Here is a 17210-nt window from a genome sequence, read left to right as displayed (position 1 = left end):
GGGAAAAAATTAACCATGTTTGCTGTTCATATGTCTTGTAATTGGGATGAAGTAAACATCTGTTGAGTAATTTAACATAAAATTGTTTGATAGTGTTAATTTGGAAAGCCAAAACTCTAGCGGGTCCACCAGACCCATGAACACTGGCTGAGTAACAAAAATACGAACACCACACAAAGGTTAAAAATGCCTTGGCTGCATTTAAAAGAAAAGCTGCAAAAAACTTTGTTGTTTTCCAAACTGAGTTACTTTTTTGAATTTAAAGTAAATATTTAAAGTAAATATTCACCACTGTAACAGTATACATGACAAAATAAAAGAAAGCACCTCAGATTCATTGTTTTATAATAACTTGGTTAAGGTTTAAAATGACCACGGGCTTGGTTTAGGGATAATTTAACCATGCCTTAATGGTTACCAAGGTATCCATCTGTTTAAAAAAATTGTGAGCTTTATTTAAGAAATAATAAACAAAAATCATACATTTGTAGATGTTTTAGAATTTTTACAACCTCAGTACCAACCAGTGGCTCTTTTCATGAGCTTTGTTGACCATTAAAACCCGATCAGGGTCTCATATCTTTGTGCATTCAAGAAGAAATCTCACCTATTTTGTTCTGGCAGCGATTGCCCTCCCAGCCCGGCTTGCAGATACACTGTCCAGATCCTCCAATGCCATCATTGCACCTTCCCTGGTTCCTGCAGGAACAGGCTGAGAGAGACAAACAAGACTTGACTTGAAGAGTAGAAAAAAACTGTGAAATGAGCATTTAGAGCAGCCTGAAGCCTGAGCTTTGGGCTCACATCTGGATTATGTTTTATATGAGCAACATTATTTTTAAAATATAAAAAATGAAAAGCAGATAAGGTCCACTTCATAAATCACACAGCATAAATCTAATTTTTTGTCATATTTCTTATTTTAATATTATGCTTTTGATTTTATTTATGCTCCAAGGATCTATGGTGGTGAGCTGTCTGTGAACCTGAGTCACATTTGCAGCCCGAGTCTGACAGAGGAGAACAAATCAGCATTATAGATAACATCCTCTCTACCAGAGAAGCTGACACCATCAGAGCTTAACAATTATCGACCAGCTGTTCTCACGTCGCATGTGAAGAAGGTACTGGAAACACCAGTTTTGGCTCACCTGAGACCACAGGTGGAAACATCTATTGATCCTCTGCAGTTTGTACACCAACCAAATCTGGGAGTGGATGATTCAATCATCTCCATGCTGCAGAGAACCTACTCCCAATCTGGAGAGTAACAGCTGCACAGTGAGGATACTTTCTATGATTTATCAAGTAAATTTGAAATGATTCAGCTGCTGCTTCTGAGCGAGAAGCTCCTGAAAATATCAGTGAACACTTCCACCATCTCATGGATTACTGACTACCTGACAGTCAGTCTTCAGTATGTTAGAATGGCATAGCTCTGTCAGATTTGGTGGTTACAGTGTAGCTTGCCATCACCCGTGTGTAAATGGGTGGATGACTGAATGTAGTGTAAAGCACTTTGGGGTCCATAGGGACTAAGTAAAGCGCTATACAAATACAGGCCATTTACCATCAAGGATGGCTACATGGCCCATGTCTATCCTGGGACAGGATGCCGATGTGGTGGAGGAGTACAAGTAGCCGAGCATCCACATGAAAAACAGACTAAACTGGAAGGATGTATACAAGAAGGGGTGAGCAGGCTCTTCAACATGTGCAGAAACATAATGGACATTTTCTATCAGTCAGCTGTGAGAAACATCAGAGCTGGTAAGAGAAGGTCACTGCACCAGCTGTTATCCATAATGGATAATCCTGGCCACCCTCTGCACTGCTTACTAGGAGGCAGCGGAGCATCTTCCCCAAAAGACTGATTCAGCTCTGCTGCCACAAGAACAGAGACAGGAAAGCTTCATGTTGTCACCATCTTTAATACAATATATCATCTTTCAGGCTGAGAGACATCTGTCAGATATAATTATTAGTATTATTATTATTATTGTTAATAATACTAATATTTTAATTGCTGTAACACACATGAATTAATAATCATAGGTTAATTAAATATTAAATAAATGCTGTTTTTTTCATCAAAAGTTTCATTGTTTTTTATAAGAGCTGTTATGCAACAGCTTCACTTTAACTAAAGCTGCAGAGTGCTCTTTGCAGACCTCAATCTGCTCTGGATGAATTGAGCAACCATGGCGACGTGTTTTGTTCCTGCTGTGACGAAGAGTTTCAAATCGACTCCAGCTCTAACTGACACCTCTGCCGTCTCCTCCAAAGCGAGGACACACCTGTGTTCCTCTGTGGAGAAACACTGAGTTGGATTTAATAAAGACTGTTAAACTCAAACAGGCAAAGATGAGCATTCGTATCCACATTTAAAGAAAAACAAAAAATCTGCTCTGGTGGTTTGGCTCTAAGCAAAGACAGCTGGCAGGTTTGTCCTGAGCTGGAAACACACCCAGCTGTGTGATGGTGAGTGTGGAGTGTTGCCATGGTGACAGACTGCTGGAGAGCTGATGGGGGTGAGATTGTCTGCTGATGCCAGATTTGCTACTTTCTTTCGCCACAGCGTATCGTCACAACGCAGCCATGGTGAATACATCAAAGGGCTGAAACGCACCCTCCTCTTATTTTTATATTTTGTTTTTTTTTAATACCAAAATCGTGCACCAAATTTATGATTGAGATTTTGCATTTCTATGCACTGCCCCCTGCAGGTGGTAGAGAGCTGCTGCCTCAAGTGCTGCTTTTCATTACACTCACATGTCTCCTCCCTTCCTCAGCTCATCCCAGTCAAGTGGGAGAGTTGTGAGGAAAAGGTGTGAGGATGGAGGAGGAAGCTGTGAAGTGAGAATTCCTCCATTCCAGAGTCAGTCTTCACTTATGGATGTTGCTTGTGATTGTTTTTGATTATCTACTCGTCTTATTTCTAGAAAGCGTTGTAAGAACTGAGCATTTATATGAAAATCAGCCTATCGCGCTAACTTTGGCTCATTACCAGATATTCTTGTTCATCAGTGAGCACTACACAGCATTGGAAGCAAGAAATTAAAGGAAAACCTCCCTCATCAAAAGTCTGTGAGGGTTCTCAGTCATCCAGGTCATCGTAGTCTGAGGGGCTTGCAAAGAAAAGCGTCTGGACTTTTCTAGGTTTCTTGAAGATGTTTCACCTCTCATTCGAGAAGCTTCTTGGGTTCTAAGAGCAACTGGTGGAGAATCCCAGATTTTATACCCTATGGGAGTGTTCCCCCAAAGGGTCATGGACCCCCTATTGATCCTCTACCTAATCACACGAGCCAAGGTGTGAAAACGGGTGTGGGTCACAGTCAGCCAAGGTTTCGGATGAACCCACTGTGAAACCTAGACCCACCCTATCATGTGATTTCCTGAGGTCAGATGGCCCAGGATGTGAGTGGGCGTTAAGGCGTCTGGGAGGGGATTTAAAAATTGGATAATAGATGGCAGACAGTTGGTGTCGTAAGCCACCGCCTCTGTTCAAAGATGGTGACATCGATGGCTTCTTTCACTCCTCTTTCAAACCACCTGTGAACATTGGCATCCTCGAAAGAGTGACCTTTGTCCTTTAGATGCAGATGAACCGCTGAGTCTTGTCCCATTGAGGGGTTCTTCTATGTTGTGCCATGCATTTATGAAGTGGCTGTTTGGTCTCTCCAACAGCCACTTCTGGAGAGCTGTTGGAGAGCAGACCTTATCTACAAAAGGTGCACTCTCTTTGTTTTTCCATTGAGCAATGATAAAAACTAAAAAGCATGTTACCTGTGCAGTTAGGGCCATAGAACCCAGCGACACACAGTTCGCAGGATTCCCCTCTGAATCCGGTGTGGCATCTACATGTTCCAGTACCGAGATTACCGTCGTTGCAGTCGCCATGTTTGCCACAAGGGGCCTCCAAACCACCTGAACAAACTGCAACAGACAGAAGAAAAGGGTCAAAACATAGCATGGAAACAAAGAAAAAAAGAAACTCTCTTCCAGTCTTTATTAACTTTGCTCAGTGGGACCTGACAGAGACGGAAGTCTGTGGGAGAATTCTGCAAAGGTAAACATGGTGGCACACCCAGCCTTACCCAGCTTTCATGTCCCTGTGACCTCTGAAAAAAGGTTTTACTCCAGGGGCTTCAAAACAACTGCCCATAGGCATTACCAAGACGGCTTGCAGTGCTGTGAAAAAGTATTTACCCCCTCCTTGATTTCCTAGCTTTTTACATATTTGTCACGTGTAGATAACACAAGTTAAATATAATCTGGTGACAGGGGATTTCTAAGAATCGCCCCACAGTTCTTCAGCTAAGACACCTGAGTTAGAAAACGCAAACACTGCAGTCGTCTTTACTCGCGAAGGCAGTCACAGAGCGCTCGTCCTCGCAGGAGGCACTCACGGACTCGCGCTCTGTCACTGTCTGCGTTCTTTATTTATGCAAGCTTGTCACATGTGTGTACAAAGATAACAAAGTTATTCTAAGAACCCAGAGCTGAGGTTCCCCTTTTCTAAGTCTGTATGTTCTTAACATAGAGGAAGCTGTTAGTTGCTAAATAAGTTTATCACACAAGAGTTTATGTCAACAGTCACGTAGACATGTGGATTGCTTAGTGATCCATAAATTGAGCACATTTCATGTAGCTGATCACACTAGGTACAATTTTCTTCTGACATTCCCTCCTTTTTATCACGAAATGAAATGTACATGTTATCAGTAAGTAACTACTTGTCTTTCACATTTTCAGTTACTACATCATTAGTAGCACTTCATCTTCATCTAACAAATAGGAAAAGAAGTCTTCATGATCCTCATCGGTTTGTGGTACATCTGCATATGCTGTGAGTGATGTCGCTATCATCTGTGAAATTACAGCTTTTAAACAAGGGATAACACAAATAAAGAAAAAGCAAAATAAAACCAGGGAAACTCCAACGCCGATCAACAGTCTCTTGACTGAGCGCTTCTTCCTGGATGAGGATGTTGATGTTTATGTGCACTTTACACAAGCCATTCTGAAAGTGTGATCAGAGATCAGAATTGGTGCACATGTTACAGTGTGTTTCCCATATATGGTTGGTTGTGTTAAACACGTATCTGTATCAGGCATTGTTCATCCAAGGATGGATGTGGTCTTGTGTCATGTCCAGTAGATGTGAGTTGTCATGTGTCCATCTCTTATCTCTGCTCGTGTATTGGTATCTTATTATTATCTTTGTCTAATATTAAAATCTGATTCCTGATCTGAAACATGGCAGTGTGAAATCAGGAAGGGGACAAATACTTTTTCACAGCAGTTTAGAAAGACCGTAAGTCCACATTTTTCTCACTTGGACATTAAACTAAGTAAGCATCAGTAATATCTAGTCAACCAGAAGCGTGACTAATATCTTTGAGAAAACATGCTTTCAATAAAAACTACACAAACTCAACAACTTCCAAACTAAAGCCTGTGACTTTCAGAATTTGTAACTCAGTCTTTAAACAAGCTGCAAAAACCAAGAACATCTCTGTACAAACAAAAGCACAATTCCTCACATAAGTGCCTCCCTCCCTTCCCCTCTTACCTTGACAGTCTCGCCCGAAGTGGTTTTTGCAGCACTTCTGTACCCAGCCTGGAAAGCTACAAACTCTCCTACAGCCATATCTGCTGAAACGATCCAGGTCATCATACAAGTATGAGTAGCGATACCTGGAGCGCAAGTTCAAACAGCGCTCCGTCTTTTCCTGGAAGAATACAGAAATGATATTTATCTCCACAGTCTTTGCAGCTAATGCTCACATGCTTTAGCAGACCTTACCGTGTCATAGTGTTTGAAGGGACAGGACGGGGTGAAGATGCAGCTTCCACAGCGCCCCTGAAATATTTAAGACAAGTGAGATAATGATTATTTGTCATGAGATAACAGGGTTAAAGCCCTACTTAATCCACCAGGGCACATGCTAATGTGAGAGCCTTTGTAGTTTTCTGGTGTTGTTAGGATATCTGGGTCGCTGACCCAGTGGTTTTAGTTTTGTACCTTTTATTTGTGCTGTCATCTTAGTTTATTGTGAAAGTTTTGGTTTCTGTTTTGCATTTCTATTTTTCCCCAGTTCTTCTTGGTGTGTGATTATTTAGTTCTGAAGTTTTGGTTTCCTTACTCCCTCTATTCTGTGTCCAGTCAGTGTCTGTGTCTGCCCTGGTCCCACGTCTCTGTTCCCTCTGTTGCAGTGCCTGCTTGTGCGTCTGTAAGTTCAGTCTGTGTTTCCTGTTTTACTTTAAAAATCCGTGTCTCATGTTAATGCGTCTGGTTTTGCTTCCTTTGTCTCATCAGCCCTGATTTCTCCAGCTGTGTTTCCCTCCTGTCTCTCATTCCCTGATTGCTCCCTCTGTGTATATAAGCCCTGTCTTTTCATCTGTCCGTGTTGCGATCTACCCTCATTCATGCTTTGTGGCCTGCCTGCCTGCCTGCCTGCCTGCCTGCCTGCCTGCCTGCATGCATACATTCTTTGTAATTTGGAAGTTTGTTACTTTGCGTTCAGCATTACAGCTGGGTTTTTTTTTTGAGTTCACGTTTGTCTCCGGAGTCTGTACTTTGGGTCCCCCTTACCACCACTCCTGCCTGCACACAGCCTTCGCATGACAGGTGTTTATTCACCTGGCGCTCATCCTGGGAATTACACATTATTCAATCCCAACAATTTAGTGAAACAAAGCTTAGCTTAGTTGTTAGCTTGGTTGCTAAAGGTCAGAGGCAATTGTATGATCTATTCCTACTCTACACAAGAAGAAGCTAATAAACAATTTAGCTTCCTAAATTTTAAAATAAATCCTATGATCAAAGATAATCTGTTTTAATTAAAGGATAATTTCAACTTTTAACTAATCTGCTATATGTCTCTGTTCCTTTTCTGTGCATACACTACTGGTCAAAAATTTTAGAACTATTTTTTATTCCATTTTTTTATTAAAGATTATGCAGTTTAATTTCACATTGCACACTGAAATGAAAGCATAGTAAAATAAGCAATTTGAGTTTAAAAAGAAATCATGGACCCTGAATCCAGCAAAAACAGCCCCAGACAACCACACTTCCTTGTCGATGTTTGACAGTTGATGCCACACGATGTGGAACCATCCTTTCGCCTACCTGACAGCATACAAAGATCCTGTGTGATGAACTGAAGATTTCAAAATATGATTCATCAGTCCATAAAACTTTTTTTTTTCAGCCTTCAGTGGTCCGATGGCAGTGTTTCATGGCCCAGGCAAGCCTCTTTGTCTTATTCTGATGTCTTAGCAATGGCTTTCTTGCTGCAACCTGTCAAACCCGTGGTTCAAAGTCTTCTCTCCACAGCTGAAACTGAGACTTGCTTACCTGCTTACTTACTCTGAACCAGAACTTGGAGCTATACTATATAAATAATACTTAATTTATTGTATTCATTCTAAATTTAGGTTAAGTTTCACCATTTACATAAGCATTTCCATTTGTTATGTTTAGCTTAATTTTTTACCTGCAGTAACAAACACTTTACCTAGCCTTGTCTAATCAGTCTAAATCAAAACTAACGAACCCAATAAACAGATTTCTTTTTTTATTTTGAGAACCTTTTGATTATAATTTTGAAAATCAGATGAAAATAAACAACATAATTTCTTTAGTAAATTACATCACTGCATTTACTAGTGCTGTTGGAGCACACAGTAAAATGACTCCCCCAGTGGCGGTACTGGTGTTGAAGCGGTAGCATTGTTAGTGTTACTCACGTAAGTGGTTTTGTTCTCGATGGTGTCACAGAATGCCCCGAGGCCAGCAGGTTCCAGCAGCTGGTCGATGCCATAGGCCACGCCATTCTGGAAGTTCAGGTAGCGGTCCACTACCTTGGCCTCATTTTCATTTATTACTACTGAACCCTAAAGACAGACACACACGTTTTTAAAAAATACAACTACTAAGCAATAACAGAGTAGACTAAAATGGAAACCATTCAGTAGAGACAACAGAGTGATGTTATGATCATTTTGTTGGTGGTGTAAAAACAAACAACAGGAGTTTTGTGAATATTCACAATACACTATATAACCAAAAGTATTCACTCGGGTTTAATATGATCTCAGCCCACCCTGTGCAGCTATAACAGCTTCAACTCTTCTGGGAACGCTTTCCGCAAGGTTTAAGAGCATGTGTTTATAGGAATTTTTGACCATTCTTCCAGAAGTGGATTAGTGAGGTCAGACACTGATGTTGGACAAGAAATCCTAGCTCGCAGTTTCCAGTTTAATTCATCCCAAAGGTGTTCTGTCAAGCTAAGGTCAGGACTCTGTGGAGGCCAGTCAAGTTCTTCCACACCAAGAGCACACACACCGTCATGGGTAAGACCCAAGCAGGGGCACATGGAGCACCTCAGGTGGATAACCTCAGCAGACCCGCTTGCATGCCATGAGGTCGTAAAGACTGAGTGTTGCAGAGAAGGTGCTCCCCCTGTAGCCAACAATGTCTAGATGCTGAGCCACACCACCCAGGCACATTTTTAGTCAGTTATAGGAAACAAATCCCAGGAGAGGTCCTAGGTTTGATCAGCCAACCTGTGGGAACAGTGCTTTCACCATGTAGCAACACTAGTTAATATAGCAACAATTAACTGCCAGGTGTGGAAGAAGTAATGGCCACTCATTTGGTTTATGTGTGTGTGTTTCCTCACCACCAGGCTCCGGTCACAGCTGAACTTGATGGTGGATCCATGCATCGTGCGGAAGGATGAAAATTTAGTCGGCAGTCCAACATTTGTCACCTACACACACACACACACACACACAGGCATAATGCTTCAAAGGAAAAGGTTTAGAAACACTTTAATATTGTCAATGATTCTGATTAAATATGTGCTTAAACATCTTTTGATACAAACCCTAAAAGCAGATCAAGAGAATGTTATTACTTTATTAATGCAATTCATTCGTTTTCTTGGCTTAGCCAATTCAGGGCTCATGTTCACATCCACATCTACAGAGATTTTCTTTATGTCTTTAAGACATTTCTGCAGTTTAACTAAATGGTGTGTGTTATCTGGCTTCATGGATAGATAAAGTTGTGTGTCATCTGCACAGCAGTGAAAATGTATGCTATGCCTTCTAATGATACTGCCTAAGGGAAGCATGTATAATGTAAACATAATTGGTCCTAGCACTGAACCCTCAGCTTTTGAAGAAGAATCTCCATTTACATGAACAAACTGGAGTCTATTAGACAGATAAAATTCAAACTACTGCAGCGCAGTAACTGTAATACCTACAGCGTGCTCTAATCTTTCTAATAGAATATTATGGTCAACAGTATTGAACGCTAGCAGGACAAGCACAGAGATGAGCTGCCTCTCCCTGAGCCTGGTTCTAGAGGACGTTTCTTCCAGTTAAATGGGAGTTTTCCTTCCCACTATCGCCAAAGTGCTTACAAAGGGGGTCGTATGGTTTTTGGGGTTTTCTATGTTGTATTATTGTAGGGGTCTACCTAGAGCTGGGCGATAGAACGATAACAATATGTATTGCAAAATAACTTTTCCTCGATAGAAAAGTTAAACTATTGCGATAGGCCTCGTCTCTCTTGTCCTCTTTAAAAAAAAAAAAAGAACAGCCGATCCAAATTAAGTAGCGCAGAGCCAAACCAATCACATCCGCAGCGTCACGTCACGTGACTTGTTACGTACAGCACAAGTGCCAAGCCGCACATGTGTATTTGTTTTGGGAAGCAGCCAGCCGCCATGCCGCCCGGGTAATGGAGGAAATGAGTGTGCCGACTAGAGAAAAATCAACCGAGCGTGACCGAAGGTTACCGAAGAGAAAACAGATGATGGTTCCAATGCCGGAGAGATTGTCGAACGGAAGAGCCATAGAAGTTCTGTAGTGTGAAGGTATTTCGGCTATTTCAAGTCTGACAAAAAACAGAGCAGCGCGCACTATAAATTGTGCCGAAAGCAAGTCTGGAAATACAATGAAGCTTTGCATGCTCAATCTCTGACTGGAAGCGCTAATTCGTCATTCGGCTTTTGTCAGACTAAAGTAACTGTTAAAACTGTTTGAAAAGCTAAGCTATACAACAAGGAGAGATTGAGAATTTCCTTTTAGTTCTCAGTTTATTTGATATTGACAAAAGTTAGTCAGTTTTGTCTGTTCTTCTGTAAAACAAACTAAGATTTATTTTTAGAATTAATATTTTGTTTCTAAGTGGAATTGACAGTTTAGTTTGTTTCGTTTGTTCTATTTTGAAACTTAGACGCTTTAGCGGCTGCCTTTTGTGTAGTTTGCAATATTTGCCTTTATTTATCTGAAAAAGTCTCATGTTCCTTAAGTACATCTACCCTGTTGAACTTATTATGGGAAATAAATATTTAAATCAAAACAAGCTGCTGATTATTTCACATTTTACTTGTGAGCAACGGCACATTTAAATCTTACAAATATAGTTATTTGGCTTATATCGTGATGGATATCGTTATCGCCAGAAATGAAAAAAACATATCGTGATATGAAAAAATCTTATATTGCCCAGCTCTAGGTCTACCTTACAATATAAAAGCGCCTTGAGGCGGCAGTTGTGATTTGGCATTGTATAAATAATATTGAATTGGATTATAACCCTACACATCTCTTTTTGCCATTCGTAATCGGCTCTATCCAAAAGAACACTTCGTTATTCATCCAGTCATTCTCCTCCTACCTTTGAGTTGCGAATGATGTGAGCCTTTAAGGTGGCAGCCAGCCGGTCCCGGTGTAAAGGGTGGATGAGCCAGAGCTGCCTTTCAGGTGGCAAGGACTCCATGGCCTTGTTTGTGGGCCAAAACACGGTGAATGGTTGGTGGACAGCCATATTGAGTGTAGGGAGGAGGCCTGCAATCTGCAAAAAGTGATAAAAGCACTTAACAGTGAGTCTTGCACATTGATTTTTTTTTGACATTTTAGAAACACTTGAAATTAATTTTACTATATACAAATGTTATGATAAATGTTAGAACAAATGGAACTTAACTTAACCGTTTCCTTTATGAAAGCCATATCTGCTGTGTAATCTGTTGTACAGTGATACTGGGCTGCACAGCGGAGGCCTATCATGAGTAATTCTGTCTCTAATCAACAAAGTTTTCTGTTTGACAGTCTTTGATTTCAATAAAAATGTTATGGTACAAAATATGAATATTTACAAAAATAGCTGTGAAATATGAAATGCTTTTTAAAAAATGATTCGTCGACCCACCTTCAGGCCTTTTTCCACACACTTGGAAACAGTGTTTGAACAAGAATATCTCAACAACTATTAACGATAAAAGCCTGAAATTTTCAATGGTCTATCATTGTTCTTGATAAAATTTTAGCTCCTCATTCTTGATGATGATGATGATAAAAACAGCAGCCTTTATCTTTAATAAGTTTTGAAATATTCATGTTCATACATTGCCTCAAATTTCAATGGGCCAAAAAAGACACTTTTAGGTCTTTTTTGGCCCATTGAATTATAGCACCACTGGCTAACAATGATGAGGGTGTTTGTATCCTCGACAGGGAGGAATGCTGGTTTGAGCGGGGAGTCAAGGAGGCCATTTAAAGGGGAAAGATCATCTCTGAATCGAGGACAGGGCCTAAGGGTACATCTTTCACCATCTTACAACGCTGTGATTGCAACCATTCTCCAACTCTCTGTAAAATGGTACTCATGGTTATTGAGCAGTGGCCGCTAATCAATATTCATGACAATTTGCATATTAACGACAATGAAACTGACCTCACAGCCCATTGTTCATCAGTGGTGCTAGTGTCAGTCATTATAGAAATGTGCTGTTTATAAGGTGGAGGAAACCTGCAGTAAGCTGACACTGTAAATCTCACTTGGTTGAGTGACAAAATGTTTCTCCCACTGAAAACGCTACGTCCAGATAAACAGAATCAACCTTTTTCCGATAGAGTCTAAAGGTACCTCTACCCATGTATTTTCCTGTTATGACAAAAGAGTCTCATCTCAAGGACAAAGATGTTCAAGAGGAGCTGCCAAGCAGGAAGACAAGAAGACCACAAAGAAGGTTCATGGAGTGAAGGAGGACATACAGAGGGTTGGTGTGATGGAGGAAGATTGTAGGGATAGGATGAGATGTCGGCAAATCACTGTGGTTATCGCAAAGCCAAAGGAAGAAGAACGTCAAGAAACTAACCATGACCACAAAAACATGAACATATGTGATTGCATCAGCAGGTCATAGCATTAAGCACATTGCTGACAATATTAACAGTGACAGGACGATTTCGAGGTTCTAATCTTGGAGTCGATCAATAGGAAGAACACTCCCTCCACTTTCACAAGCATTAAGATCGTAGAACATTTATGGCAAAGTGATGTTTCAATCTATCATGTAATTTCAAGTCAAGTGGCTTTATTGTTATTCCAGCCATGTGCAGTGGTACAGTATACAGTGAAACGAGACAACGTTCCTCCAAGACCATGGTGCTATGGTCTTGGAGACAGTGCAACACCAGACAGAACAGAACAGAATGATACAGACTCAAGACAGTGCAGACACAACAATGCCACAGAAAAGTGCAACAATGACAGTAGGTTGTGCAAAAGACTGAGCATTGTGCAAAAAGTACATATGAGATAAGGTAATCTCTGTGTGGAAGTTTCACAAAATTCTGACAAATAATCTCGTCGCAGAAGGTCGTCTACAGTTCAGTTCAGTTCAGGCTTATTTATATAGCATCAGTCATAACAACAGCTGCCTCGAGGCTCTTTACACTGTGAGGTAAAGATTACAGTGTTACTGTGGTGGATAAATGGACACATGGATGCCTTTTCATGCCATAAGCTCAGTCCTTTGGCTAGATGAGCTAAAAACTACAGAATCAGATTGTTAATCCAGGTGTTAAGCATCTGAATACAATTCAGTATGATGTAAGAAAAATATTTAAGACTCTTTGTCATAAAATACTCCACTATCAACAAAAAAAATCTGCACAGGATCTGTTTTTGAGTGTGAAGTCATTCTGTTTAGTTTTTGTCTCCTTATAGCCTGGGGTTAAACTGGGCAGGAGCCTACTGCAGAGCTCCTGCCCAGCTCACACTGTGACACTTAAACACAGGATAAACATAAAATGCCTTCCCCCTTTTTTTTTACTTTGCTGCAGCAAGAACAAAAGCACTGGTATCTATGCAGTCTCTGAACTGAACTTCTGCATGTGGCTATTTCCCTATTTCAGTCTTGTTAACATAAATACTTTCTATATACTAACTATATGCAAGCTTTTGTGACATATACAATTCCTACTGTGAAAAACACAGCAGTCAAGGTCAGAAGGAAGCCATTTTGTACTTTCATGATAAATATAATTTTTCCCATAGTGTGGCCCCCTGGTGGTCCCTGAAGGTACTGTAGGTGGTTGTTTAAAATGTTTACTGAAAAATATATTTAGAAGAATGTAAATTTTAATAGCTGCACATTTTTTAAACTTTAATGTTAATATGATATAACTTAACTAGACTTTTGATTTGGTATTCATGAAATATTTATTATAAAAAGAAAAATAAACTGGAATACTGCCAGTGCTACCCCTAGATTTCAAACTCCTACGTCCCCTTGTTTTTGAGTTATCGTATTCATAAACTTGCCAGGCAGCGTGGTACCCTGACCCATCAGTCTTTTAAACCTGAAGGGTAAAAATTACTTTGTTATTAACCTTTTGTTATTTACTTTTTAAATTGAACTCATCTCATATCTCACCATTAGCTGACAGAACTTAATGCAGTGCATTCAGGTCTACATACACGGTGTAAAGTATAATACTCTCTTTAACGACAGTTATTTTATTTTTTAGGGGCATCCTATCCTGTTAACGATTTCAGTCTCTGGTGTGAAACATCAGTCACTTTTCCAAAGTGAATGTGAGTGTCATATGCTGTGGGAGTGTCTGGTCGGGCATGGTCCAGGTTCCTGTCATCCGTCCTTTGGGGTGGAGTTGGCCAGCTCATCACCTGTTTTCAATCTCCGGGGCTCCACCTAGAGGGTTTTTAAGCCAGCACTGCCTGCCACTCCTCGCCAGTTCGTCCTGCTACCATCTGTGGTAAACTTGGCCTCCTCTGTGCTCAGACTCTGTATACCTGGATCATGGTTTAATGTGTTTTCTGTCTCCTGCATTCTTCAGATTCATCACCCGTCGCACTCACCAGTAGTGCTGGTTCCGTCTCCATCCTGTTTTTCCGTCTGCTCGGAACCCAAGGACCACATACACAACTTCTCCTCAGCCTGCCCTTCAGTCCATACTCTCCACCTCTTTGGAATCTGGACCGGACTCTCCCCACTCTCGATCCTCTCTGGAATGCTCCCATGGCAGCCTTTCCCCCCGCTTAATAACCAGGGTCTCCAAGTAAGCCCAAGACTATCCACTGGCACTCCATACCTCTGTCCCTTACTCGTTTGTCACTCAGTAACACCCTTCTCCTGTGTTTACAGAAAGTTCCCGTTCGAGTTCTCCCTGTGCTCTACGCCTGTTTCCCCGCCCACGGATTTCCCTTAGTTTCTGCGAATGGTTTCTGTTAAACCCAGTTCTGTTCACGTTTTTGTTCCTTCTAATAAATTATACATAGTTCGACCAATTGAGTCTGCTTTTGAGTCCACCGCATCCTTGTTTGTGACAGTGAGAGTATTTTTTCCCTGCTGGATCCCTTTTCCAGGTTCCAAAGCACAGATAACTCAAAACATTGTTAAGTGGTTTGAGTTCCCGCTGTTAATTTTAACGTTGTGTAAAAACATCAGCCTATACGCAGTTTCAGAAGGCTGCCTCTCGTCTGGCTGACACATTTATTGTAAAGCCCTGTTCCTGAAAGTCTCACATATATCTGAGCTCCCATCTTCAAGAGTAAAGAGAAGCCAAAACCAACATTATGTCTTCTAAATTCAACATTCATGTGTCATAAACAGCTGTATGAGGCACAAAACTGGCAGTAGATAAAGCAGAAGTCACAAATGGCAGCCTCCGGGGTTCAAGGGCCACATTATGAAACCAGGAGCATATTTTCATTTCAAAAGCCTAAAAAAGAACTGATTTTTCCATTTGCTAATTTCAAAGTTGCCTATTTTCTTGCTATGACGCAAAGTATTGAGAATCCATCACGGCTAAAGCGAAGCAGTGACCCACATGTAGTAATGTTAACCCCAGTTATTGGCCATGACCAAAAATGCATTTCAAACACATTCATCAATTAGAAAATTTTAAGATAAATCTGCTGGCGTTTTTTTTTTTGTTGTTGTATAAAAAGATAAAAAGATACATGGATTTAAAAAAGCTGCCAGCACCACTGAGATAACTTGCAGCGACTGACATGGATGTGCCAATTTGGTGATAACCGTCAGTGCACTACAGTAACAACCGTGAGTTATTGTGATCGGGAGCACCTTGTTATCATTATGTTATGCAGGTTTGTAGATTTTATGGGACTCTGGGGGGATGTGGAAGGACGCTTCTCCATCTGATTAGGTGTGGAAACTTCTCGTGTCTGCAGGAAAGGCCGCTAACATTGAAACACGTACCTGGAGAGGGTGAAGCAGTGTGTGTGTCCATGAAGGAGTTTTACTATATCTTGATTAATTTACTGTAAATCTAAGGTCTGTACAGACTTCTCCCAGTCTGTTTTATAAATATATATTTGGGGTTGTTAATGGTTTTAGTACCATGGTGAAAATAATGATTTATAGGCCCAGCTGAAGAGCTTTTTTCTGTGACATGCTGGTACATAATTATATGTGGGATACTTGTAATTATTGTATTCGTGTTGCGAAAACACCAAAAAAAAAACCCCAGAAAAACTCCCCCCACATGTTACATAAGAGCTATAAATTGATTTGGATGTCACTGAGTGAAATAGGCATTTGAGCCCCTACTACCACAGGCTGTGTGCCTGCAAAGATTACAATCAATCAGTCAATTAAAGAATTAGAAATAGTCCTGATCTCAATGAGTTATATTTATGACCCAGACCAAGACAGAGTTTTAATATATCTGAAAGCCTGATTCTTAGCCTTGTACAACCTAACTGGAAAACTCAAGTACAGTTTTATTTGTAGTTATCTATTGTTTTTATCTGATTTAACGGTCAGTTCAGATAAAATAATTATTGTGGGTGAATAAAACATCCATGTAGATGCTCAAAATGACAGCATCAACATAGCATTCAATCTATTATTAGACTCAATCGGCTTCTCTTAAAATGTAAATGAGCCCACCCACCACTTTAATCACACTCCGGATCTTGTTCTGATATATGCCATATAAACTGAACATTTATTCCCTGAAAAGCCTCTTTTGTCTGATCATTTATTAATAATATTTTCGATGCTGGGGTTTTCTCTGTATTCTTCTCGTAGGGTCTTTATCTTACAATATGAAGTACCTTGAAGAAACTGTTGATTTAGCGCTTTATAAATAAAATTTCATTGTAGAAAGCACGACTGTCCACAGAATCAATTTCTTCCAAGCCAACCTGTCCACCACTGGAGAAGACCAAGGAGCTGTCAAAGGACATCAGGTACAAGGAGTTTTTTAATTATCTGAAGGCAGTTGGTACCACAGTCACCAAAAACATGACTGCTAACACACCACGCCATCATTTATTGAAATCTTTCAGCACCTGCAGAGTTCCTATGCTCAAGAAGGCACACGTACAGACCCGTATGAAGTTTGTTCCTGAACATCTAAATGACTCAGAGAAGGCTTGAGATAAAGTGATGTCAGATTAAACCAAAATTGAGCTTTTTGGAATCAACTCCACCCATCAACTCTGGACAAAGAGAAATGCTGAGTATCAACCAAAGAACACCAAGCTTAAGCTTAAGATTGACCATGGACCAGTCTTTCAGCATGACAATGACCTAAAATATACTGCCAAAGCAACAAAAGAGTGGCAAATCTGTGAAGGGGGCTGAAGCTTCAAGTTGCCAACCAGCAACCAAACGGATGGAGTTTCTGTGAAGAAGAGTGGGCAAAAATCCCTCCTGAGATGTGTGTGAACCTGGTGACCAACTACACAGCCCATCTGTGGCAGCCAGAGTTCTGACTGGGTTGTATAGGATCAAATATGTATTTTACTGTCATAAAAAATGAGAGGCTGTTCATTTCTTTGTAAGTGAGCAAACATACAAATTCAGCAGGAGATCATATAATTATTTCCCCCACTGTACATCACG

The 17210-nt window shown here is 40.6% G+C and overlaps 1 protein-coding gene and 1 long non-coding RNA gene across 2 annotated transcripts in view; one reads left to right on the top strand and one right to left on the bottom strand.

The window, feature by feature from the left end:
* The window catches only part of LOC102201383 (stabilin-1-like), a 96057-nt gene that overhangs the window by 71461 nt on the left and 7386 nt on the right, over nt 1–17210 (bottom strand). The window contains exons 9-15 of the mRNA XM_005749491.1: nt 10706–10882; nt 8694–8783; nt 7759–7905; nt 5810–5866; nt 5576–5735; nt 3787–3936; nt 608–712 (exon numbers count right to left, since the gene is read on the bottom strand). Of these exons, the coding sequence (XP_005749548.1) occupies nt 608–712; nt 3787–3936; nt 5576–5735; nt 5810–5866; nt 7759–7905; nt 8694–8783; nt 10706–10882 (886 nt within the window). The remainder of the gene's footprint in view (nt 1–607; nt 713–3786; nt 3937–5575; nt 5736–5809; nt 5867–7758; nt 7906–8693; nt 8784–10705; nt 10883–17210) is intronic.
* On the top strand, nt 14322–14619 carry LOC102196783 (uncharacterized). The gene is made up of 2 exons (XR_312169.1): nt 14322–14394; nt 14481–14619. It is a non-coding gene; the product is annotated as an uncharacterized LOC102196783 (long non-coding RNA).

The sequence above is a fragment of the Pundamilia nyererei genome, unplaced genomic scaffold (genome assembly GCF_000239375.1).
Source record: "Pundamilia nyererei isolate P.nyererei 1_Seehausen unplaced genomic scaffold, PunNye1.0 scaffold00246, whole genome shotgun sequence".
Classification (NCBI taxonomy): Eukaryota; Metazoa; Chordata; class Actinopteri; order Cichliformes; family Cichlidae; genus Pundamilia; species Pundamilia nyererei.
This window is presented reverse-complemented; position numbering and strand designations above follow the sequence as displayed.